The sequence below is a fragment of the Mastigoproctus giganteus genome, chromosome 1, assembly GCF_048544385.1.
Source record: "Mastigoproctus giganteus isolate SK-2022 chromosome 1, ASM4854438v1, whole genome shotgun sequence".
Taxonomy (NCBI): Eukaryota; Metazoa; Arthropoda; class Arachnida; order Uropygi; family Thelyphonidae; genus Mastigoproctus; species Mastigoproctus giganteus.
In genome coordinates this window covers 218,785,319-218,812,053 of record NC_143575.1, presented here as the reverse complement: position 1 = coordinate 218,812,053, position 26,735 = coordinate 218,785,319, and the positions used below count along the sequence as shown (strand labels likewise).

The following is a 26,735-nucleotide window of genomic DNA, read 5'->3' as shown; positions in this document are numbered from 1 at the left end:
TTGTAATACATAAATAGGAATGAAGAGAAGTTTCTGAAAATTAGTTTTTTATATGATTGAAGATTTCAGTGAAGGGGAACACATTTCATCATAATAGTGTAAAAACCCACACAATTGCAGTTAATCGGTATTATCGCAAATGCAATAAGATTGAGTTTACTACCTGTTTATAATTAGATTCACTAACTGAAAAGCCCAATAAACCGGAAAGGTGCAAATTGTTTTTATTGTTTTATGGTCGTGACTTCCAGAAACCTGCTTAAGAAAAATATCACAAAGGCATTCAAAATTGATTCTTATAAGGGAACATATGATAGCGATGAAAGGGTAGTGTAATTTCCATTATAAATATGACCTTTTAGAGAGATAAATAGCTTAGTAATATAGCAAACTTTTCAACTTCCAAGTACATGGAACGAATTACAAAAAAAAAAAAAAAAAAAAAAAAGAAAAGAACAATGTGTTATTGGGTTCACATTATGATATTTTCACGATACCTCCATTTATTCCTAAGGGATGCAAAATACGTTTCCATGATTTTTTTTAAGTTTGCACTGGCCGGCAAAAACTTACGTTAAGTCGAGTATTACGTAAGTCGGGGAGTTCCTGTATATATATATATATATAAATTAAACTAAAAGTGAATTTAGTCAGTTTTAAATTGTTTACATTGTCTCAAGGTATTAGGTGGAAAAAATGGAACAGCAAATTACGTTCTGAAAAGGCAGCTGGACTATTTATGTGAAGTTTTCTTCTTTTATCATAAGAGTATTTCTTCTGTTAGAAAGGTAAGCAATTATTAAACTATTTTAATTTTTTATAACTGTTTTATTTTAATTTTTTATAAAATTTTGTTTTAAAATATTTGCCATTTTATGTATAATGCAAAATGGTATCATTTTGGAAGCATGGTTTTTTGTTGTTGTTGTTGTCACGTAATTACAATTTGTTAATTTTGTGACAAAATGATGCAGAACATTTTTTTCTGCAAAAATATTATATATATATATATATATATATATATATATATATGAAGTATTAATTAAGTATAGATTAATTGTGATTAATTTTTTTAAAGACTTGGTATTTTAATCATATGGTTAAATATGGTTTTTGTAACTCTTCTATAATGTTTTTGTGGAAATATTTGAACCAGACATCTGTTTGATCTAAAACTTGACTGTTCTTCCCCATAATTACATACAACAAAAAAAATAAGTGTATATTCTTAATTTTAATATGTATTACCGTATTTCCCCATGTATAAGATGCACCTTAATTTTGGGGCCCGAAATTTGAAAAAAAATGTATTACATAAAGTTATTGAACTCAAGTTTTATTCATCATAAAATTCATACAACTCATCACTGTCAAAACTCCCATCCATTAGCTTGTCCTCATCTGTGTCTGATGACGAATCACTGTCTTCATATATTGCCTCGTCCTCAGTTCCATCTATGGCATTTGAAATGCCACACTTCTTAAATGACTTGTCAACGATCTCAATCTTGATATTATCCCAGAATCTTTTCACCCAGGTACAAACTTCTCGTATAGTTGGTTTCTTCACTCTTCCTGCTGGTGTTAAATTGTCCCCAGAAGACTTCATCCATTGGTTCCATTAGTCTCTCATGGCAGCTTTGAAGGGTTTGTTAATGCTGACATCAAGTGGTTGGAGCTGGGATGTCAAGCCTTCAGGTATGACGGCAAGTTTTGTTTTTTGCTCTGCAGCAATCTTCTTTGTGTTTTTTGTTATGTGTGCCCTGAACTGATCAAGCACCAATAGGGCAGGTTTGCGTAAGAGCCCACCTGGTCTCCTGCTCCAAACTTTCTCAAACCAGATCTTCATCCCATCCTGATCCATCCAACCCTTGTCATGAATGTGGACAATCACTCCTCGAGGAATGTCTTCTTTTGGTATTGTTTTGCGTTTGAAATCATCATAGGAGGCAGCTTGGTTCCATCGGCACAACAAGCTAGAACAACTGTATAATGGCTCTTTTCATGTCCACTTGTCTTCACAGTTACAGTTTTCACCCCCTTCTTATCAACAGTTCTGTTACTTGGGACATCAAATTGAAGGGGGACTTTGTGCATATTTGCAATCTGTCACAACTCAAACTGATGTGTCTTCCGACATTGAATGACAAAACGATGAAATTCAAGGACCTTCTGCTCATAGCTTTCAGGCATCTTTTGGGCAAGTCTGGTGTGTGTACGCATGCTTAGTCCATTCTGTTTCATGAACCTGAAGCACCAATTGTGTCCTCCTTTGAAATCAGTAACTTCTTTTTTTATCAGCAATTCTTCTTACCTCATGCTGAACTATCTTTGTGGATACAGAAATTCCAATTGCCCTTTGCTCCTCAATCTATATCTTTAATTCCCTCTCTAAATTAGGCCATTTTGCTGACTTGCCTCTAATGGCCTTCTTCTGCCGTGGCGTTTTCAATAGGGTTTCTTCTTCCCGTAGCCAGTCTCCGATTGTTTTCTCAGTTGGAGGAGGACCAAACTTACTTTCAGCAGCACGATTTCCATTCACTTTTGCAAACTGGATCACTTTTAACTTGAATTCAGCACTGTACGAAAATCTTTTCTGAGCCATTTCTGGGCAGAACGTGACAAAACGTAACCTAATATACTAGTAACAAATGTGAAACATTGAGCGCAAAGACAACAAGCGTGAAAAAGCGGGAAATGCAAGTAAAAAAAATCTACAACCACTGTATAAGACGCACCCAGTTTTTAGGCCCCAAATTTTTTGAAAAGAGGTGCGTCTTATTCATGGGGAAATATGGTAATTTTAAAATGGAATCATCAGATCTAGATCTGCCATACTCAGTAGGTTTAAATATTTATTTACATGTATTGATATAGAGTAAAACCTAAATAATTTTGGACTGAAGTAAAATCATTTCAAAAGGAAAAATTAAATGCAGATGAAAATGTTAAGATATTGCTGTTGTTAGTAATGCACCTGCACATCCTTCCACTGAAACTTTATCAAGCAAAGATTATGCTATGCAGTGCTGTTTCTTACCTTCCAGTAAATTTTAGATGATATTCTAATTGTTTGTATGAAAGAAAAAACAAGTGGAATATCATCTAGTTCTGAAAGTGAACAGTGCACAAAAGGAGAAAAAGACAGCAGCTAATATTAAAAATTATTAAATTAAAAGTGCTGTCTATAACTGGGCCATAATTGGAATGAAGTAAAGCAGAGTATAATAATAAATACATGGGGAAAAAAATCTATTAAAAAATGACTTATGTTCCTAATGATTTAGATGAAATCAGTAATGAAGGTTTAAAAATGTGTTGCATCATAGTGACAAAAATACTATAAATATACTATACAAAATACTATAAATTTAAATTAAGTGAAAAGAATATTAATTTGGGGGACGTAAGAATGTGGCTAGATGAGGATGAATATCATATGGAGATGAAAAAAAAAAAGAACTAACAACAACAGTTCTAGGTGAAAAATCTTCACATTCCTTTAGATGTTACCTGCCTCCCCTAAACGTTTGTACCAATATTTTTGAGACACCCTGTGTAAATATACACGCTTTGCATAGAAAAATGATAGTGAATTAATGTGGTCACTGCAGAATGCAGTTTAAGTAATAACAATAACTAATAACTGAAGAAATAAGAATGCATCTTTTCAGCATTGTTTATTGAAGCACAGCAGAAATATGTCCATAAAAGGGGTGGGGGATGCACAGAAAGAAACATTTAAAATAAAGCAAAATAAAATACTTTAATTTGACTTCCCACTATTTCTTTGAAAAAGTAATCAATAAAAATAATACTGTCATAATGTTTCTCTAAATCCATCCAAACCATTAAAAACAAACAAATAAAGAAAATATTAAAATCAAGAATTAGAAAAAGGGTTAATGCTCTGCTGCAAAACAGTCAGATTGGTAGGAGTGTAGATACAGTACTTTTTTTTTTTCGCAGAGGAACAATACTAACAGCTATAGAAACTGTACAAAGTAACAGCAGTAACTAGACATGCATTGTGTTGGGGTTCAAGAACAAACTGGGACGGTATGTAATCACTTCCACTGCACATGTGTAAACAGCAGTACTGCTCAAAAGCAATAACATAAACTGAAGTGCTTATTATAATAAATGTCATTTTTTATATGTACTAGTGCATTAGCATTAGTGGATGCATATGATGCAAGAAAGCAAGCTTATACAGCATCAGCCAAAAAAAAAAAAAAAAAACCTTTGCCCACTTCTTCCTTGAATTTATTTATGCTATTAACTTCCACAACGACAGATCGAAGTTTGTTCCAGCAATCAACTACCCACTGGCTAAAGGCAAATTTCCGCACATCTGTTCGACAGTTGTCTTTCTCAATTTTAGTTTATGCCCCTCAGGTTTGTAATCTGAGCAAGAGGAAGAATCCCATCAGCATTGAGCCTGCTCAATCCATTCAAGGCCTTATACACTTCAATCAGATCACCTCGCAGGTGCCTAGTCTTCAGATGCTGCAATTTGAGGAACTTAAGCTTTTCTTCGTAAGAGCAATCCCTTCACCAGTCTTGTTGCCCTTCTCTGTACTTGTTCTAGAAACTCTACATCCTTCCTAAAATGAGGCTTCCAGACCTGTACGCAGTATTCAAGGTGTGTCATGACCATTGCCTTATACAAGGGGATAATCACCTCCTTATCCCTGCTAGCGAAATTCCTGTATATCATTGACAAGACCCCAGGTCTGTTTCATTCTGAACTACCCTGCATGTAATACCACCCAGTTGGTACATTTCTCTGGGGTTACTGCTACCCATATTCAGTACTTTGCATCTGTCATAAACTTCAGTTGCCACTTCTCAACCCATCTGTCCAACTTTTCCAGATCCTGTTGCAGCAGCATACTGTCATTACTGTTATTAACAACCCTGCCAACCTTTGTATCATCTACAAACTTTGACATTAAGCTTGATATACCTTCATCAATATCATTGATATATATATACAAAACAACGAACTTAACACCGAACTCTGGGGGACACGACTAATAACATTAGTTCATGAAGAGCAGTGTCCATTGATTACCACTCCCTGTCTTCTCCCACTCAACCATCTCATCCATTATAGCAATTTGTCCTTAATACCATACTGCTGCAATTTGTACAGTAGTCTTCCATGTGCAACAGTATCAAAAGCATTCCTGAAATCCAAGCATATGATATCAGAATTATTTTTTGCATCCAGTTCCTTTGTGACCACATCATAGTATCCATTGAAATTGGTCAGACAAGACTTCTCCTTAACAAACCCATGCTGTGTCTGAATTATTACTGTAGTCTTGTCTAGATGATCCTTCAGTGCTTCTTTAACCAGTTATTCTGTTATTTTTCTTGCACAGTGCCTCATGTCACCCTTGATCCCCCTTTGTGAATTGGAGATACATTTGCACATTTCCAGTCCATGGGGACTTCCACTGAGTCTTAAGCTCTCATAATTATGGCTAAGGGTTGCTTCCTTCCTTTGCCGCCTCCTTTAATATAACTGGATAGATCCCATCCACCCCAGGTGCTTTTCTTATGTTTAACTTCAACAATATATTTGATCAGGACTTCATAAAAGTGATAACATTACCAGTGGCGGTTCATGACTCTGATGTTTAGGTGTGCTGCGTTTTAAAGTTACATTAAATTGCCTTGGTTATAAGACATGTAGACACACACAGTAATAATAACAAGCAAGTTAAAAATACTACGAAACATTAACTAGACATTTACCATTAACAGACTTGAACTTTTATTTAAAAGCAAAATTCATCCTTTGGTTTTTATTTGTTGAAAATAGATTAATAACTTTTTCATTCAAGTTTGGTGCACTGTTGACCAAGCTTTTCTTTATTGAAAGCATTGCTTGATCATTTAGCCTTTCCTGATTCATAGTGCTCCTTAAAATTGTTTTTATTCTTTTTAATGTCGAATGGCAGCATTCGTGCGCTCTGAAGTTGTCATCGGAATGGCCAAAAGAACTTTTATGAGTTTTGTAAGTTCACCGAGAACTTCAGCTAGATTATTTTCTGAGATAAATTTCAGCAAGTCAGTTAATTTGCAATAATTGTGTAGATCATGTCTACTATAGAAAACGTGTAATTCTGTAATAAATTTTTCTGTTTCAATCATGGGATATGTCTCAGTAGTCTCCCGTACCTCTTCCATGGGCATTTTTATACAAAAAATAACAAAGTTCTCCTTGTTAAATAATTTAGCAGCAATTAATTGTGTTGTAAAAGAACATCTCTCACCTATGTCAATACTTATATAGTCACATACTTTCTTTGCTTCAATCATGCGTGTTTTTGAAGGATTTTCATAGTACATTGAATTCTTGATTTGTAGATTTTAGATTTTAACTGCCTCAGTTTCTTGAGATTGCATTTGATTATAAATAACTTCCACGTGAGGCATTATCTGATGGAAAAGTTCTTACCAGAACTCGAATTTTTCATTACTCAAGATGTGCAAAATTCTAGTTGCTTCTGAAATCATCATATCTGTGTTTGCTGTCGTTTGTAGTTCCTCCATGCACTTTTTTAAGGATTCAAAATTTTTATATATATGCTTTCTGAGAACAGAGAGACACTGTGGTGATCTCGAGAAAAATGTTGGTATCGACATGAGGTTCGAAAAGAATATTCTTGAATCTTGGGTACTACTTGCTACATTTCTCATCATAAGATTTAGTTGGTGTGCATAGCAGTGAATAAAATGTACATTTTTGTACACTTCTTTTATTTTAGCCTGAACTTCCTCTTTCTTGCCTTTCATCACACTTGTGCCATCAAATGAGAAACCAAATATAATCCTCGAAGGAAATTTTGAAAACACTCAAAAATGTCTCCATTCAGTTCATATCTCAGAACAATTACCATTTGTATATGTTCTGAAACATCTGTTGTGCCATCTGCCATGACAGCTACAAATGAAGATTCTTTAATTTATCTTTTTATTTCATCCTGGCATATTTGCAGCAAACAGTCAAGAATATCATTCTGAATGGTTTTTGAAATGCCTTTAAATGCTGCATTACTTTCTGAATGGTTCTTTAAATTGGAATCTAATGTACAGGCAAAATTTATTAATCCTCTGAATACTCCTGGATTTTTAGAATAGTTTTTTTCGTCATGTTCGCGTAAAGGAATTTCAAACTGTCCACAAAATTTAATACAGTCTATTATTTTAGATAATACCTCACGATTCTTGGTATCTTTTCTGTTATGTTTGCAGATTGAAAGTTTGTAGGCCTCACTAAGCTGTTCTTTAATATTTACGCTTCCTTAAAGCGATAGTGAAATCATTATTAATATGTTTCTTCAAACTCTCATGTTTTGGATTTTTTCTTTCATTCTGTTTATGTTTGTAAAGCCACTTTTTGTCCACATTAAGTCACCTCCGAACAGTAAACATTGAAAACAAAACAATGATTTCTAACTTCACAACCACAAAGCCATCTTTTCCTTTGATACCATTCAGTTTTTAAATGGCGAATATATTTCTTATTATTACTTATTCACTGCTGAGAAATTTGAATCTTTGGTGTGGGGTGGCCTTCTTTTTTAATTGCATTTTTTTCTTTGAGAGATAATTGTGAAACTAAGTTGCTGAAGTTTATTCACTGTCACACGATTTACTTCATGGGGAAGCATGGAGGCCATGATTGAATCAAATTTCACAAAATCGTGTGTTGTAGAAATAATGTTTTACTTGCACATCACCTCATAATATAACTTCGATGTACCAAGTTCAAGCTCAATTCGCAATTAAGCTGTAATCACATAATTACACTGTTGAATGTTGAGTATTGACTTAACACTGATATTATTTAGTTACTTAATGGGAATTCGGGTGAATAACAAAAGGACACTGACATTGTGGCTACACACCCATCATGGTCAACGATGAAATCTACACTGCGCACTTTGCAGTGACTTTGATTTGTTTCAACTATAAAAACCATATATTGGCAAGTTGCCAATATGCTGGTTGCCAATGACAACCAACTACCAGATGTTCACTGGAATACAAAATGTGTCACTGCCTGGTGCACAGTGAGGCCTACAGTTATTTAAACTTCAAAGTTGGAAATGATTTTGTGTTTTTATTTGTTTATTATTGAAATAATTGCTGGAAATAGAGGATGCGCATACTATATGTGGGGCCTGTTAATAAAAATATTCATTGCGTTGCATTGTTCTTCACAAAATTTCATAACTCTGTTCACTGTATATCTAGATTTAAATAGCCGGGGGGTGCTGCAGTGCCGCAGTGGCTTTGAACGAGCTGTCCCCTGAAGATTACACGATAACATTATTCATGATTACAACAACTGGTGTGCACTGCATTATGAACAGCAAATTAACAGGGGTATTATTCTATTTTTCATGTAAATTCAAATTCAACTTTATTTACATAGATTATTATAGAACCAAATGATCTTACATCAGTAAATAATGATTTCAGTTTACTTCTTAAAGTTCATTTTAATTTTTTTAATACAAATGTTAAAAATATTCCCAAGGTTCAATGTTTGATTAATTGTGACATATCTTAATAGATTCTTTTGATTTTAAAAATTATTGAGATAAAAGAATAGATCTAATGCTGGTTGTTAAAGCAGGTCCTTGAGGTTGTCACAGATATTCTCTCATATATGCCAGACAAGCTGCACTTGCTACCTGGGAGTCTAAAACGCGATGGAACTGATGTTCGGGTGACAATCAAGTCAAGTGGACCCAATTTCGGTGAAGTCTGCTTGCACCTTCACAATGGTGGTAATGTTAGTAATCCTGAGTATAATCTCCATACACAAGCACACTGTGGGTAACAACCGAGGTGTGAACCAACATAAGCAGGGGTCGAGGTGTGGCGTCCACACCACACAGAGGAATGCCGCCCCTCTGTGTAATCAGTCATTATTGGTGGTAGATGACTCTCATCAACCTATGCAATACCACCACTTTGCTTATTGGAGGCTTGAAGTGGTGGAACCCATGTTTAGTCTCCAGAGCTAAGTTCCGGTCAACCCATCCCTATCTCTTCCATCATGCAGTATGACTGATGACCTTTGAGGTTATGATGAACATCATGGTGAGAGCCAATCTTCCTTACATTTTGAGGGTACAGCTCTAAAATGGTGTTTGCAGGCGGGCCGCTAGTTATTACACCAGACCGAACCTACTAGTAACTCTTTAGGAGGCTTCCGGATCAGCTAGTGTATAATCTTGCTACCTCTACTCTGCCAGATAGTGACTGGAGGGAGTCAAAGTAGTGTGTATGCAGGGGCATTTTTGAGGCCAGATAATGTCAAGGACCTGGATATATTCTTACCATGTGTATGCCATATCCAGAAATTTCATTATTTCATCTAGCATGTCCCCCCCCTCCATTTCTTACCATTGAATACACCATGAATTGTCAAACTAATAGAGTAAGTTTATCTGCAAAAAAATCTAAACCTCCTAAATACTTCCTAGTTCATTTCACAAATACACATGTTCTCAATTCTGATCTCAACGATGTCCATTTCCACTTGCAGTCTGCCAAACCCCATATACTTTTTATGACAGAATCTCAGTTATCAGTTGATTCAACTACTATATGTCCGTTCTGATATTCTCTGTCAGAGACTTGGTAATTTGAAATCTCCTCTTTTCGATCTTATCTGGCTTAAAATCTCTCTACCTCATTGTCTCACATTAATCTGTTGTCTCTACTGTTCTCTCAACTCCACTAATCATTTGAAGCTCTTTGACTTCCTCTCTCTGCAACTTGACTTTCTCCAGTCCAACTTTCTTAATAGTGAGGTAATTTACCTGGTGGAGACTTAAGTTCAGCATTTAATGTTCACAACTCCAACTGGCTTCCGTTTTCTAGTCACACAGACCCAGTTGGTCAAGATGTTGAGGATTTTTCAATTACTAATGAACTTGCACGGATTGTTCATTTCGTTACAAGAATACCGGGCAATCCTAACCATACAGCCAACATGCCTGATTTTTTTTCTCACAAAAAAGCCTTTTAAGTACACAGTTGAAGTGAGTGGTCCTTTAGGCACCTCAGATCACAAATTGGCGATTGTCTCTTCTCCAATGGAGCCTATATCTCATGGCTATTCCCAACCTCGTATTGTTTGGCATTACAAGAATGCAAAATGGGATGACCTGCGAGAATTCTTTCCTTCTTTTCTATGGTCGGATTACTGTTTCAAAACTTCTGATGTCAACGTTTGCTCAGATCGTGTCAGTGATATTATTCTTGTAGGAATGGAATCCTTTATGCCACACTCCACTTTAAAATCTCGTCCTTTATCTAAACATTGGTTTTCCAATAAACTCTAAGGCTGTTCAAGAGAAGAATATGTGCTAAGGCTGTTCAAGAGAAGAACGTTGCCTATCGTAGTTGGCTTGTTTCCAATTCTTCAGTTTCATTTTCTGCCTACACCAAAGCTCACAACAATTGTAAAGAAGTTATTAATTAAACCAAACTAGATTTTTAACAGGCTACAAGTAGAAAACTTGCATCTTGCCCCAATGGTAGCTGAACATTTTGGTCTCTTACCAAAGTTATTGGTCACAACCTTTGCCCCTCTCTGCTCCCACCTCTGTCAAAACCAGATGGTTCTGTTGTCACTTCAGCCAAGGATAAAGCTGACGTGCTAGCATCCCATTTTTCTTTAAACTCCTGTATTAATGATCTTGTTAAAATACCTCCTGCCATTCCCAATAAGCTCTATTCAATGCCTTCTGCGGTCTTCCATTAAAGAGAGTCAGAAGGATTTTGAAGAATCTTAATGATAAGAAAGCATCATGTTTTGATGGTACTTCTCCACTTGTTCTCAAAACCTGTGCTCCAGAACTTACTCCAGTTCTTTGCCGCCTTTTTTCACTTTCTTATTCCAAAGGTTTTTTTCATTCCACTTGGACATTTGCTCACATACAGCCAGTTCCTAAAAAGGGTGACAAATCTCTCCTATTGAATTATCGTCCCATTGCAATTACTTTTACTCTTTAAGTAATGGAGAAATCAATTAACTGCCAGCTCTTAAACTAACTAGAAACCTTCCGTCTGATCAACGATCGCCAGTATGGATTCCGACAGTGTTGATTCTTTTCCAACATTAGAGTACAATGTTGTTCATTGTACTCATTCGAGTACAATGAACAATTATACAGAGAAATAGAGTGGGCCAGTAAGTCAGAATGTCTTATAATGGGGGATTTTAACTTCCCAGATATTGACTGGATCTTGTGAGTTGGGCACTCACACACTAGTCAGACTTTTGTGGATTTATTGGATGATTGTTTTCTGCAGCAGCATGTTCGAGAGGCAACCAGAGAAAGTAATACTCTTGATCTGGTTATCAGCAGTGATCATTCGTGTATTAAGAATTTGCAGTTAAAGGAACCACTAGGTGGCAGTGATCACAGTGTACTGATGTGGGATTTACTTAAAGATATAATTACCATTAGGGGTAAAGGAAAGGATTTTTGCTTCCGTAAAGGTGAGTACAGTGGTCTCAGAAAGTTTTTAAATTCTGTACAGTGGGATAAACTGACCATGTTACCAACAGTAAATTCTAAGTGGGAAGCATTCATGGAATTAATCGTGGATGCTACTAAAAGTTTCATACCTATTAAGAAATATTGTTCAAGGTTTACACCTAAATGGTTATCAAATGAAGTAATGAGACTTGTAACAGAGAAGAAAAATGCATGGGATGCATATAAATTATCAAGTGACGCAGAAGCCTATGACAGATATAAGCTAGTCTGTAATCAGGTCACAAAGGAGGTTAGGCAGGTGAAGGCAGATTACGAGAAATCCTTGGCAAAAAGATGCTAAGAAAAACAGCAAGGATTTCTTTACTTATATAAACTCTAAAAGGAAGGGGATGAATCTGATTGGTCCACTTGACATCGATGGTTCAACTGTTGATGATCCTGCTCAGATAGCAAACAAACTGAACGAGTATTTTGCATCTGCATTCACACATGAGGAATTATTAAGGTTTGAAAATGGCAGAAGGTTATCAAATAGTAGCAGGATACTTAATGATTTTATAATAACTGAGAGCAAAGTGGAGGAGAAATTGTTGAAGTTAAACATAAGTAAAGCACCTGGGGTGGTTGGGATCTATCCAGTTATATTAAAGGAGACGGCAAAGCAACTAAGCAAACCCTTAGCCATAATTATGAGAGCTTCCTTGGACTCAGGAGAGGTTCCCACGGACTGGAGATATGAAAATGTATCCCCAATTCCCAAAGGGGGATCGAAGGGTGACCCAAGTAATTACAGACCAGTTAGTTTAACTTCTGTTCCGGGTAAAATAGTGGAGTCAGTGGTTAAAGATGCATTGCAGTATAATCTAGACAAGACTGCAGCAATAATTCAGACACAGCATGGGTTTGATAAGGGAAAGTCTTGTCTGACAACTTTGATAGAATATTATGATGTGGTTACAAAGGAACTGGATGCAAAAAATAATTTTGATATCATATATTTGAATTTTAGGAAAGCTTTTGACACTGTTGCGCATGAAAGACTATTGTACAAATTGTAGCAGAATGGTATTAAGGGTAAGTTGCTACAATGGATAAAAGGATGGTTAAGTGGGAGAAGACAGAGGGTGGTAATCAATGGGTGCTGCTCTTCATGGACTAATGTCATTAGTGGAGTCCCACAGGGTTCTGTGTTGGGTCCACTGTTGTTTTGTATATTTATCAATGATATTGATGAAGGTATATCAGGCTTAGTATCGAAGTTTGCAGATGATACAAAGGTTGGCAGGGTTGTTGTGAATGACAGTAATGGCAGTGTGTTACTGCAACAGGATCTAGAAAATTTGGGCAGATGGGCTGAGAAGTGGAAACTGAATTTAACATTGAAAAATGCAAAGTACTGTATATGGGTGGAAGTAACCCCAGAGAAACGTACCTACTGTGTGGTACTACACTTAAGGTTGTAGAAAATGAAAAAGACCTGGGAGTAATTGTGCAGGCAGATATGAAGTTTTCTGAGCAGTGCAGACAGGCTGCCAGGGCAGGTCATGGGGTTTTGTCAATGATATATAGGCATTTTGCTAGCAGGGAAAAGGAGGTGATTATCCCTCTGTATAAGGCAATGGTCAGGCCACGCCTTGAGTACTGCGTACAGGTCTAGAGGCCTCATTTTAGGAAGGATGTAGATTTACTTGAGCGTGTACAGAAAAAGGCAACAAGATTGGTGAGTGGAATGAAGGGATCCTCTTACCAAGAGAGGCTTAAGTTCTGCAAATTGCAGTGGCTGGAGACTAGGCTCCTGCGCGGTGATCCGATTGAGGTGTAATAAGGTCTTCAATGGGTTGAGCACGCTGAATTCTGATGGGATCCTTCCACTTGTTCAGATTACGAACCTAAGGGGGCATAACTTCAAATTAAGAATAGACAGATGTAGAATAGATGTGTGAAAATTTGCCTTTAGCCAGCGGGTGGTTAATTGCTTTAACAAACTTCCATCTGTCATTGTGGAAGTTGATAGGTTGAATAAATTTAAGGAATAACTGGACAGGCATTTGGAGGGAATGGTGTGATTTTTTTCGGCTGATGCTGCATAAGCTCATACACATGCTTTCTTGCATCATATGCCACTACTACTACTATTCACTGGTGATATTCTGGCTTATGTTACCTATTTTTGGACAAATTCAATGGAAAAGTTCGTTGAAACACAAGCAGTTGCACTTGACATCTCAAAGGCTTTTGATCGTGTTTGGCATAAAGGTCTTCTAAACAAGCTTGCATTATATGGTTTGCCAACTGTTTTTTTGTAATTGGTTATCCAGTTTTCTCTCTTATCACTCACTGAGGGTGATGGTAGATGGCTCTCTGTCTTCTAACTTCTTTACTAATGCTGGTTCCCCCCAAGGTTCAGTTCTTTCCCCCACTCTTTTCCTCTTGTATGTTAATGATCTTCTTCCATTGACTGGAAATCCTATCCATAGTTTTACCGATGATAGCACATTGCATTCCACTTTCCATTTTGAGAAACCTTGCCCTGCTCACTCAGCTTCATCTTCTCGAATATCTGCTACCAATTCCTTAAATGCCGATCTCAGGTGATTCTCCAGTGGAACAAAGACAACTTAGTTGATTTTAATCCTTCTAAAACTCAGTCTTGTCTTATATCTCACAAAAAGGTTTCTTCTGCTACTATGCTGATCTTTGGTGACACTCCGATTTCTAGGCAAAATGATATATCTCTTTTGGGGATTACCCTGACTCTAATCTCTCTTAGCACAAGCACATTAGAAATATTGCTTCCTCTGCATCTAAAAAACTTGAATTTTCTCTTTCGCTCTCGTCGTTACTTTTCTTCCAAACAGTTGTTCACTCTGTACAAATTTCAAATCTGTCCTGCCATGGAATATTGTTCTCACATCTGGGGCGGTGCCCCCAAAACCTCTTTCAGGCTTCAAGATTCCATTCAGAAGAGGGCAGTTAGGTTAATTAATGACTCCTCTCTAACAGAGTCTCTCCATTCGCTGTCTCATAGACATACTGTTTCTGCTGCATGCCTTTTCTACAGATATGGGCACTGTTCTTCTGAATTGGCTTCTTCAATTCCCACTCTCTTTCAAAACAGTCCGAACACGTGATGCCACCAGCCAACATCCATTTACTGTCCAACTTCAAACTAACAGAACCAACTTTTCATCTTCCTCGTTTATTCATTCAACTGCCATTTTCTGGAACCACCTTCCTTCATACGTATTTCCTGTAAATTACAGTCTGCAGAAATTCAGGTATAATGTCAACGAATATCTTCTTTAGTCTTCTCACCCTCCAACCCAAATACGGTACTAAGTACTATAGGTTCTAATACCTCTCATGTTTGAGGTTTTCATAAAAAAAAAAAAAAAAAAAGTATAAGGAAATGTTAATAAAAAGGCACATGTGTTAAGGCTATATTTGGGTGTCTGCAATTTTGCTTAGGCAGAGTAGGAGTGAGTACATAATTGAGATCGTTTCTACCATTTTGGTCACAGATAGGTTGTATGTGGTTCATATGGTAGTATTTTTCTTAGTATGGCCTACACTTGTTTGGTTTATTCTTGCACCCCTTCAACACCTGCAAAAGATGTACAAAAATATTTGCCACTGTTATTCTAGCCAGTGTTACATGACTTGAAAACTACATGTCAGGGAATACACAGACTAATAGTTTAATGGCAGCTGCAAGCAGAGGCAAAATTAATTTTTGTATTGGTTCCTAGTCAAGCATTGTGCAGCCTGGAATGCAGGATGGAGGAGATTACAAGGCCTGCTGGAAGTCTTTATGGGATAAGCAATTACAGTCGGAACTCTCTTCAACGAACTTCTATATAGCGAATTTTTTTGATTTCCCCTTGGTCACGAAATTTAAAATTGTTTCCGTATCACAAAGAAAGTTTCCGTATAATGAACTGATTTCGAGATACCTGGATATGCATTGTTTGCACCTGTGGCCTTAAGGCAATAGAGCTGATGCTGAGAAAGCAGGAATTAAGAGCTAAAAGGATTAAAAATTAATTCCTTTAGCTAATAAGAGCTAAAACATTCCACAATTTAGTGGTGTCCGTAAAACTTATACAACCAGCACCACCTTAAAACAAGGTGGCAGCAATTGGATCTATTGTAACGAGAAGTCGTGCTGGTCAACTGCTATCTATGTGTCCCCAGCCATTGGCAGATATTAAGGTGTATTCCTGATGCTTACATTGGCTCTGATCTACCTGTTTACTACTGTAAACACCCTATTAGAGAATTAGGAGAGAGTGATTTTCCTTTATCCTGGAAATTTATCTGTTGTTTGGGAGAAATGAGTAATCCACACTTTCACAAATCACCTGTCTCTGTTTACATGGTAAGTACAAGTGGTCTCTAAATCCATTTTGTTTTAGCTGCTGTGCAAGTAACCTTAAAATATCTAAGAAGAAATCCTTGAGTGTAGTGGAAAAAGTGGAAGTGCTGAATAGTGTAGATCGGAGCATTAAAAAAAAATATATATATATTAATCACTTTAAAATTTGGTATCCCTGCCAGTAGTGTGTAAGCCATTATTAAGCTGTTTGAAGAAATGGGACCCAGTCGGAAGTGTGCAAAATTATGCCTGTATGAAGATGTAGATGAACCTGATTTTAAGTGGGTGAAGTTGAATCGAAACCAAAACATGCCAATATCAGGACCATTAATGAAAGAAAAGGCTATGGAGTACGCATCTTTTCTGTGGCATAAAACATTTCTAGCCAGTTCTGGTTGGCTGGACAAATTTAAAAAGCACTATGGCTTACTTGAAAACGTTATTTCTGGTGAAAGTGGAGTTATAATCGAAGAAGACTGTACCCATTGGAAAGAAACAATTTTGAAAAAAAATTATAGAGCACTACCTGTAATTATAAAGACATATTTAACGATGATGAAACACGTTTATTTTTTAAATTTTTCCCGAACAAGACACTGACTTCTAAAAGGTGATAAATGTTGGTAAAATAGTAACGAGAGAATTACAGTTTTGGTTGGTGCAAATATGGCTGGTAATGAAAAACCAAAGCTTTTGGTAATAGGCAAAAGTAAACAACCCCGATGTTTCAAAGGAGTAAAGCCATTAGAGTTGGACTACAACAAAAAAACTTTTTTTTTTTTTTATGAAAACCCCAAACAAGAGGTTTTAGAACCTATAGTGTTTAGTACCGTGCTTGGGTTGGAAGTTGAGAAGACAAGACGAAATAAGATATTTGTTGACATTAGACTTGAACTTCTGTAGACAGTCATTTTCAGGAAATACGTATGAAGGAAGGTTGTGGCTCAGAGGAGAACTGAGGGGGGCAGTTGCCCTCTGAATCACAGCCTTTTAAGATGCACTATTTTAGCATTAGCATTAGCATTAGTAGAGGCATATGATGCAAGAAAGCAAGCTTATTCAGCATCAGCCAAAAAAAAAGAAAAAAAAAGAAAAAAAAAAAAAAAACAACCACTACTCCCATTTCACCCCTCAATTCGTTCGAAATACCTGTCCAGCTGAGCCTTAAATTTGTTTAGGCTATCAACTTCAACAACAAGCGATGGAAGTCTATTCCACAAACCAACTGCCCGCTGGCTAAAGGCGAATTTCCGCACATCTATCCGACATCCGTCCTTCCTCAATTTGAATTTATGCCCTCTCAGGTGATTATTCTGAGCAAGAGGAAGAATTCCATCGGCATTGAGCATGCTCAAGCCATTCAAAGCCTTGTACACCTCTATCAGATCACCTCGGCGATGCCTAGTCTCCAGGCTCTGTAATTTGCAAAACTTAAGCCTTTCTTCGTAAGAGCAACCCTTTGTTCCATTCACTAATCTTGTTGCCCTTCTCTGTACTCGTTCCAGCAGCTCTACATCCTTCTTGAAATGAGGCCTCCAGACCTGTATACAGTACTCAAGGTGTGGCCTGACCAATGCCTTATACAAGGGAATAATCACATCCCTGTCCCTGCTAGAAAAATTCCTGTATATCATTGACAAGACACCATGAGCTACTCTTGCAGCTCGTCTGCACTGCTCAGAGAACTTCATATCTGCCTGCACAATTACCCCAAGGTCCTTTTCATTCTCTACCACTGTCAGCGTAGTACCACAGAGTTGATACGTTGATCTGGGGTTACTGTTTCCCATATGTAGTACTTTACATTTGTCAATGTTAAACTTCATTTGCCACCTCTCAGCCCATTTGCTCAACCTTTCCAGATCCTGTTGCAGCAGCATAGTATCAGTAGTGTCCTTAACAACCCTGCCAACCTTTGTATCGTCTGCAAACTTGGACATTAAGCCTGATACACCATCATCAATATCATTTATAAATACAGAAAACAACAATGGACCCAACACTGAACCCTGAGGAACTCCACTAATAACATTAGTCCACGTTGAGCAGTGTCCATTGATTACCACTCTCTGTCTTCTGCCACTCAACCATCCCTTTATCCATAGCAGCAATTTGCCTCGAATGCCACACTTCTCCAATTTGTGCAGCAGTCTTCCATGCGCAACAGTATCAAAAGCCTTTCTAAGATCCAAATATATAATATCAAAGTTATTCCCTGCATCCAGTTCTTTTGTGACTACATCATAGTATCCAATCAAATTGGTCAGACAAGACCTGCCCTTAACAAACCCATGCTGTGTCTGAGCGATAACTGAATTCTTGTCCAGATGATCCTGCAGTGCTTCTTTAACCAGTGCCTCCATTAATTTTCCTGGAACCGAAGTTAAACTAACAGGTCTATAATTACTTGTGTCAGCCTTTGATCCTCCTTTGTGAATTGGGGTTACATTTGCACATCTCCAGTCCATGGGTACCTCCCCTGAGTCCAAAGAAGCTCTCATAATTATGGCTAGGGGTTTGCTTACTTCCTTTGCTGCCTCCTTTAATATAACTGGATAGATCCCATCCACCCCGGGTGCCTTTTTTATGTTTATCCTCAACAATTTCTCCTCCACTTTCCTCTCAGTTATTAGAAAATCATCTAGCTCACTGCCAATGTTTACTTCACCTACGACATTCCCCTTCCTGAATAACTCCTCATGTGTGAATGTAGATGCAAAATACTCGTTTAGATTGTTAGCCACCTGAGCTGGATCCTCAACTGTTGAACCATCAACATCCAGTGGACCAATCTGATTCATCCCTTTCCTTCTTGAGTTTAAATAGGTAAAGAACTCTTTTCTGTTTTTCTTTGCATCCTTTGCCAAGGATTTCTCATAATCTGCCTTTGCCTGCCTAATCTCCTTTGTGACTTGGTTACAGACCAACTTATATCTATCATAGGCTTCCACGTCACCCATTAATTTGTATGTATCCCATGCATTTTTCTTCTCTGCCATATGTCTCATTAGTTCATCTGACAACCATTTAGGCCTGAACCTTGAACAATATTTCTTGGTTGGTATGTAAAGCCTGGTAGCTTCCAAGATTAGTTCCTTGAATGCTTCCCATTTTGAATTTGCTGTTGGTAACATCATCAGTTGGTCCCACTGTATAGAATTTAAATACTGTCTCAGACCAGCATAGTCTCCTTTACGAAAGCAAAAACCCTTCCCTTTACCTCTGATGGTAGTTACCTCCTTGAGTAAATCCCACTTCAGCACACTGTGATCACTGCCACCCAGTGGTTCATTTATCTGCAGATTCCTAATGCATGAAGAATCACTACTGATAATCAGATCAAGAGTATTACTCCCTCTAGTTGCCTCCCGAACATGCTGGTGTAGAAAACAATCATCCAATAAATCCACAAAAGCCTTGCTAGTGTGTGAGTGACCAACCCACAAATTCCAGTCAATATCTGGGAAATTAAAATCCCCCATTATAAGACTCTCTGATTTACTGGCCCACTCTATTTCCCTGTACAGTATCCTATTATACTCATCAGAGTCATTAGGCCTATAGCACACTCCTACTCTCAATTTTGATTTACCTATGCTTATGTCACACCAAACTGACTCAACACTGCACTGTCCAGCGATGTCAACTGGCTTCACTTCCTTGGATTTTATGTGTTTTTTAACTAATAGCATAACCCCTCCTCCCTTCCTATCCTGTCTATCCTTTCTGTAGACGTTGTACTCCCCAAATTCCAGTTCTGCATTCCTTATATCTGTGTGACACCACGTCTCTGATATCCCAACAATATCTGCCTTTGATGTTTTGAGTAATACCTCAAATTCATCAAATTTATTTACTAAACTCCTAGCATTAGTGTACACGCAAGTATACATGCACCTGTTTCTATTCTTAGCTACCCTAACACAACCCATGTGTTTTCTTGTACCGCAATGACTTCCAGCAGTCTCTGAAATATCCTGCATCTTGTTTTTCAGGCTTCTGCTCATTCCAATAGAAGCAGTGCAAGAATCTCTTTCACCTCTGCCCGTGGCTACTGTTAATCCATTAGTCTTTGTCTCCCCCCAAGCTAGCAGTTTTCCGACCCACCTAACACTGCCTCGATAGCATCAGCAAATATTCTTGCACCCTTTCTATTTAAGTGTATCCCATCCCTGTAGAAGCAATCTCTCCTGTTAACAAGTACAGTCCAGGCTGAAAAAAATTCTACCCCTTCAGCCTTGCACAATCTTTCCAGGGCCGAATTGATCGACAAGGCTCTCATCATATACTCCCTCCTACATTTGCTTGATGTTTGCGGAGCAGTCAGGTATGGGACATGATACTGCCATGGGGGATGTCTTTGTATGTGCGCGATGCAAGGAGTGTAAGGAAATCAGGCGTCAACTCAGCATTGTTATGGGCCTATATGAGAGCTTGAAGGACAGGGTGGATGCCCTCGAAGGATTACAAGTGAGGGGCCCATCAAGCTCTCAGCTGCCCAAACCAATGCCAGAGCTTGCACTTGGTCATCGCGCAACACAGTGGCAGCCCCCAAGGCAGAATGCGCTGGTCCCAAAGGAACTAGTAGTTGTTGGTGACTCTATTGTCAGGGAAACATGCTTTGTAAAAAGGATAGGTGGAACAGGACCAGGGTATGTCTGCCAGGGGCAAAGGTTGATGACGTTGTAGAGCGGATATCATCTTTTAAGGGCACAAAAGGTGATATAGTTGTACACGTTGGCACTAATGATATTAAGAGTAGGAGACCGGCGGAATTACTTAACAAGTACAGGTCACTGATGAAAAAAAGCCGTGAATTAGGGTTGAATTTGAAAGTGTCTGCAATTCTGCCCAGACACGATAGGAGGGAGTATATGATGAGAGCCCTGTCGATCAATTCGGCCCTGGAAAGATTGTGCAGGGCTCAAGGGGTAGAATTTTTTTCAGCCTGGTCTGTACTTGTTAACAGGAGAGACTACTTATACAGGGATGGGATACACGTAAATAGAAAGGGTGCAAGAATGTTTGCTGATGCTATTGAGGCAGTGTTACGTCGGAAAACTGCTACATTGGGGGATACAAGGACTAATAGATTAACAGTAGCCACTGGCAGAGGAGAAAGTGATTCTTGCACTGCTTCTATTGGAATGAGCAGCAGCCTGGAAAATAAGATGCAGGATATTTCAGAGACTTCTGGGAATCATTGGGGTACAAGTAAACACATGGGTTGTGTTAGGGTGTCTAAGAGGAAGAGCAGGTGCATGTATACTTGCGTGTACACCAATGCTAGGAGTCTAGTAAATAAATTTGATGAATTTGAGGTATTGCTCAAAACATCAAAGGCAGATATTGTTGGGATTTCAGAGACGTGGTGTCACGCAGATATAAGGAATGCAGAACTGGAATTTGGGGAGTACAATGTCTACAGAAAGGATAAAGAGGATAGGAAGGGAGGAGGGGGTTATGCTATTAGTTAAGAAACACATAAAATCCAAGGAAGTGAAGCCAGTCGACATCGCTGGACAGTGCAGTGTCGAGTCAGTTTGGTGTGACATAAGCATTGGGAGATCAAAATTGAGAGTAGGAGTGTGCTATAGGCCTAATAACTCTGATGAGTATAATAAGAAACTGTACAGAGAAATAGAGTGGGCCAATAAATCAGAGAGTCTTATTATGGGAGATTTTAATTTCCCAGATATTGACTGGAATTTGGGGGCTGGTCACTCACACACTAGCAAGGCTTTTGTGGATTTATTGGATGATTGTTTTCTACATCAGCATGTTCGGGAGGCAACTAGAGGGAGTAATACTCTTGATTTGATTATCAGTAGTGATTCTTCATGCATTAAGAATCTGCAAATAAATGAACCACTAGGTGGCAGTGATCACAGTGTTCTGAAGTAGGATTTACTCAAAGAGGTAACTACCATTAGGGGGTAAAGGGAAGGGTTATTGCTTTCGTAAAGGCGACTACGGTGGACTGAGATTCTATACAGTGGGATCAACTGATGATGTTACCAACAGCAAATTCAAAATGAGAAGCATTCAAAGAACTTATCTTGGAAGCTACTAGGCTTTACATACCAACTAAGAAATATTGTTCAAGGTTTAGGCCTAAATGGATGTCAGATGAACTAATGAGGCATATGGCAGAGAAGAAAAATGCATGAGATACATACAAATTAACACGTGACACAGAAGCCTATGATAGATACAAATTGATCTGTAACCAAGTTACAAAGGAGGTTAGGCAGGCAAAGGCAGATTACGAGAAATCCTTGGCAAAGGATGTGAAGAAAAACAGCAAAGAGTTCTTTACTTATGTAAACTCCAGAAGGAAGGGGATGAATCAGATTGGACCACTTGATATCGATGGGTCAACTGTTGATGATCCTGCTCAGGTGGCTAACAAACTAAATGAATATTTTGCATTGACATTCACACATGAGGAGTTATTTAGCGAGGGGAATGCCAGAGGTGTATTCAACTCTGGCAGTAAGCTAGAGAATCTTGTAATAACTGAGAGTAAAGTGGAGGAGAAATTGTTGAAGATAAACACAAGAAAGGCACCTGGGGGTGGATGGAATCTATCCAGTTATATTAAAGGAGGCAGCAGTGGAAGTAAGCAAACCCTTAGCCATAATTATGAGAGCTTCCTTGGACTCAAGAGAGGTACCCATGGACTGGAGATGTGCAAATGTGACCCCAATTCACAAAGGAGGATCAAAGGCTGACACAAGTAATTATAGACCTGTGAGTTTAACTTCTGTTCCCGGAAAATTAATGGAGTCACTGGTTAAAGAAGCACTGCAGGATCATCTAGACAAGACTTCAGTTATAGCTAGGACACAGCATGGTTTTGTTAAGGGGAAGTCTTGCCTGACCAATTTGATTGGATACTATGGTGCAGTCACAAAAGAACTGGATGCAGGGAATAACTTTGATATTATATACATGGATCTTAGAAAGGCTTTTGATACTGTTGCACATGGAAGATTGCTGCACAAATTGGAGCAGTGTGGCATTGGAGGCAAATTGCTGCTATGGATAAAGGGGAGGTTGAGGCGGGGAGAAGACAGAGAGTGGTAATCAATGGACACTGCTCATCGTGGACTAATGTTATTAGTGGAGTCCCTCAGGGTTCAGTATTGGGTCCTTTATTGTTTTCTGTATTTATAAATGATATTGATGATGGTATATCAAGCTTAATGTCCAAGTTTGCAGACGATACGAAGGTTGGCAGGGTTGTCAAGGACACTACTGACACTATGCTGCTGCAACAGGATCTGGAAAGGTTGAGCAGATGGGCTGAGAGGTGGCAAATGAAGTTTAACATTGACAAATGTAAAGTACTACATATGGGAAACAGCAACCCCAGAGCAACGTATGAACTCTGTGGTACTACACTGACAGTGGTAGAGAATGAAAGGGACCTGGGGGTGGTTGTGCAGGCAGATATGAAGTTCTCTGAGCAGTGCAGACGGGCTACAAGAGTAGCTCATGGAGTATTGTCAATGATGTACAGGAATTTTTCCAGCAGGGATAAGGAGGTGATTATTCCCTTGTATAAGGTAATGGTCAGGCCACACCTAGAGTACTGTATACAGGTCTGGAGGCCTCATTTCAAGAAGGATGTAGAGCTGCTGGAACGAGTACAGAGAAGGGCAACAAGATTAGTGAATGGAACAAAGGGGTGCTCTTATGAAGAAAGGCTTAAGTTTTGCAAATTACAGTGTCTGGAGACTAGGCACCAGCAAGGTGATCTGATAGAGGTGTATAAAGCCTTGAATGGTTTGAGCATGCTCAATGCTGATGGGATTCTTCCTCTTGCGCAGAATAATCACCTGAGAGTGCATAAATTCAAATTGAGGAAAGACAGATGTTAGGATAGACGTGCGGAAATTTGCCTTTAGCCAGCGGGTGGTTGGTTGGTGGAACAGACTTCCATCCCTTGTCGTGGAGGTTGATAGCCTAAATAAGTTTAAGGCTCAGGTGAACAGGTATTTTGAACGAACAGAGGGGTGAAGTGGATTTTTTTTTTTTTTTTTTTTGGCTGATGCTGCATAAGCTTGCTTTCTTGCATCAAATGCCTGTACTAATGCTAATGCTAATTTGAGTGTTTAAACAAATGCAAACTTTTTATGAACGATGCACAATAAAATCCAGTGTACAACAAAAAATAACCAAATATTTTAAGAAATACGTCTGAAAAGTGTACTAATATATTGTGCACATTGTGTAAGTAGCCATTTAATTTCTTAATATGTATGTTGGCGCCTCCGTAGCCAGGTGGGCAGGAGCAGCAGCGCGTAGCACACGCTTCTTGATTAGACTGGGGTTCGAGCCCGTAACCACCAAATACGGAGGATGCGGAAAGGTCCAGGAATGGCCACCGCATATCCCCGGAGCAATATGGCCTTAGTTGCTAATGCTCCTAAAAACCAAATAATAATAACAACAACAACAATATGTATGGGTTAATAAATTAATTGTTTTAAAATGTTAGAAAATTTATTCATTCCCACTTATTTCCGATTTATTTTCACCATTTTTTACTATATTTCTGAATGTTGAATTACAGTATTGTTTATTGTTGAAAGGATCATTTTTCTTTAAAACAAAATCTCTTTTTAACAAATTTTATCAAGTGAATGATCGATTTTGTTATATAGAGGTCCGACTGTATAACATGCGCTGTGTTAGAGTTACTAAGACCATTAACAGACAAAAATACTTGCTTATATGCTATTTCCTAGAAGCATAGAAAATAAATTTGATCCGTTTGAAGGATTGTCTCTAGTCAAGTCATCAAAATGCAAATAGGAATATCAGAAACACTGTGCCACTGTGATATAAGTGATGCAGAATTTGAATATGGTGGATAAATATATATACAGGAAGGACATTTCTTTTCAAGTGAACTGATAGCAAGGTTGTCTGCTTCTGCACATATGCAACTCAGTTTCATCTGTTCTTATAACCTAACCTGTTAATAGTCAGTTTGGGTAATACAATAACAGAGACCCACACTCGGGGTCAACTAAAAATGAGATTTGATTACACGAAAGTGACCTTTGGCCTTGTGGTGCGGGACCAGCCATCACACCCCTCTGTGAGTTACCAATCCCACCACAAGCAGGTAGGTCACTACTATCTATGCTCTCAGTTAAGATCTCACTTGAATGAATTTAACATTTCACCAGTAGTAGTCTCTCCCACCATGGGATTATTTCAAAACTAAAGTCCTAATAGCAAAGTTTGTTGCTGCTGTACAGAGCGAGGAACACCTGTAGCCCATCATAGTACCCAACAAGTGCCTGTTGTGTTAGGCAAATTTAGCTTCAGTTTCGGAGACGTGACTGAGTAACCAACCAAAAGAATATGCCTAATTAGTCACTGTCTTACTACTCCCAGTGCATTTGTTGGGTCAGCTGCTCCCAAGGTGCTTATTATGTTATCCACCCGTAGTCAGTTCTTCTGACTATGTGCAGTGCTCTAGCAAAAGCTGGACAATTCCTGTGTATGGTAACATGTCCCAAGGGGAGCCTACTCCTCCAACAATTAACATATCTGGGAATGTCTGATGTTTTCAGACAATATTTAAATGAGTGGTCATGGTCACCATAGCGCCCAAGCCCAAAAACTATTACTAGCACAATATCTAGCTACATAGCCATAGACCATACAGCAATAATATTGCATTTGGTCTAGGAGGTTCTGCACTTTCTACAAGCACCAGTCCACATACCTATGTGCTCTTGAGGTCAAAATCTTTGTGATGTGTCCTGAGCATCTTATTACAAAGTTGTAGGTTGATTTGTTTCTGGCCTTTTTGTTCGTGACTGCACAGACACTTCTGAGTGGAACTGTTCTTCAGAAATCTCGGTATCTTTAAGATTTCTTGTCCACATTTGCTCCATAAAGTAGTCACGAGTCACTGCCTGATCAAGATCAAACACTACCATTTTTGGTAGTGTTTGATCCCCCCATCAAACACTACCAAATACAGAGATCCCCCATCTGGGTCACAAATGAAAGAAAAATTAACTAAAGAGATTTCGACAAGATGATCATTTGGCCTCTTGGCAAGGATGGGCACTCAACGTTCTTCCACGACTTACTGTCACCTCCTGAGCAACACAGTAAAGCGACTTCACTAGTAAGTTACAATTACTATCCTTTTAGATGACCTCAGCCATGAACTGTACCAGGAGGGAGCCACAAAGCACCATGTCAATACCATCTCATCATGTAAATCCCAGAGGCACAGGAACCACCAGCCACACCACACAACAGCAATCAGCTGTAATCTGTTCTTCAGTGTTCAATCTTAGAACATCAGAAAAAAGTTTAGTCTGAGTTTGTCTCCTCAGATCATCTTGTTTGGCAGTCAGGACCTTATTATTGATATAGATCTATATCACTATACCTTCTGTGTTATCTCAAAGGGTCACCATAATATTGCTATAGGCTTCCATTGGTATGGAGAAAAATTCACATTGTCATGGAGAAAAATTGCTTGCATCCTAGCCCGATTTTCTCTCATTATCTTGGCGAACATCTAGTTCCCGAGATTCCTTGTGCTGTACCTGAGCATCTCAGTCTCTGTCCTGGGTCGAGCTACCAGAACTAGGAACTTGTTCTTGATTGCTTATCTGATGCTACATCTGCAGCTTCAGAGATTGTCTTCCACTTCAGTCTCAGATGAGGAAACCTCCTCTTCTTCAGGTTCTAAGTCATGAGTATGTTTCAAGGTAACAACTGTCTGGTGCACCACAAGTTTCGGATCTGCACCACTAGGACCTGCACCTGAGGCA

At 38.4% G+C, this 26,735-nt stretch overlaps 1 protein-coding gene across 4 annotated transcripts in view; it reads left to right on the top strand.

Moving 5' to 3' along the window:
• Positions 1 to 26,735, top strand: part of HPS4 (Hermansky-Pudlak syndrome 4 protein) — a 264,255-nt gene that overhangs the window by 57,184 nt on the left and 180,336 nt on the right. For all 4 annotated transcript variants that reach the window (XM_090384360.1, XM_090384353.1, XM_090384371.1 and 1 more), the window contains one exon: positions 681 to 788. In XM_090384360.1, the coding sequence (XP_090240486.1) occupies positions 681 to 788 (108 nt within the window). The remainder of the gene's footprint in view (positions 1 to 680; positions 789 to 26,735) is intronic.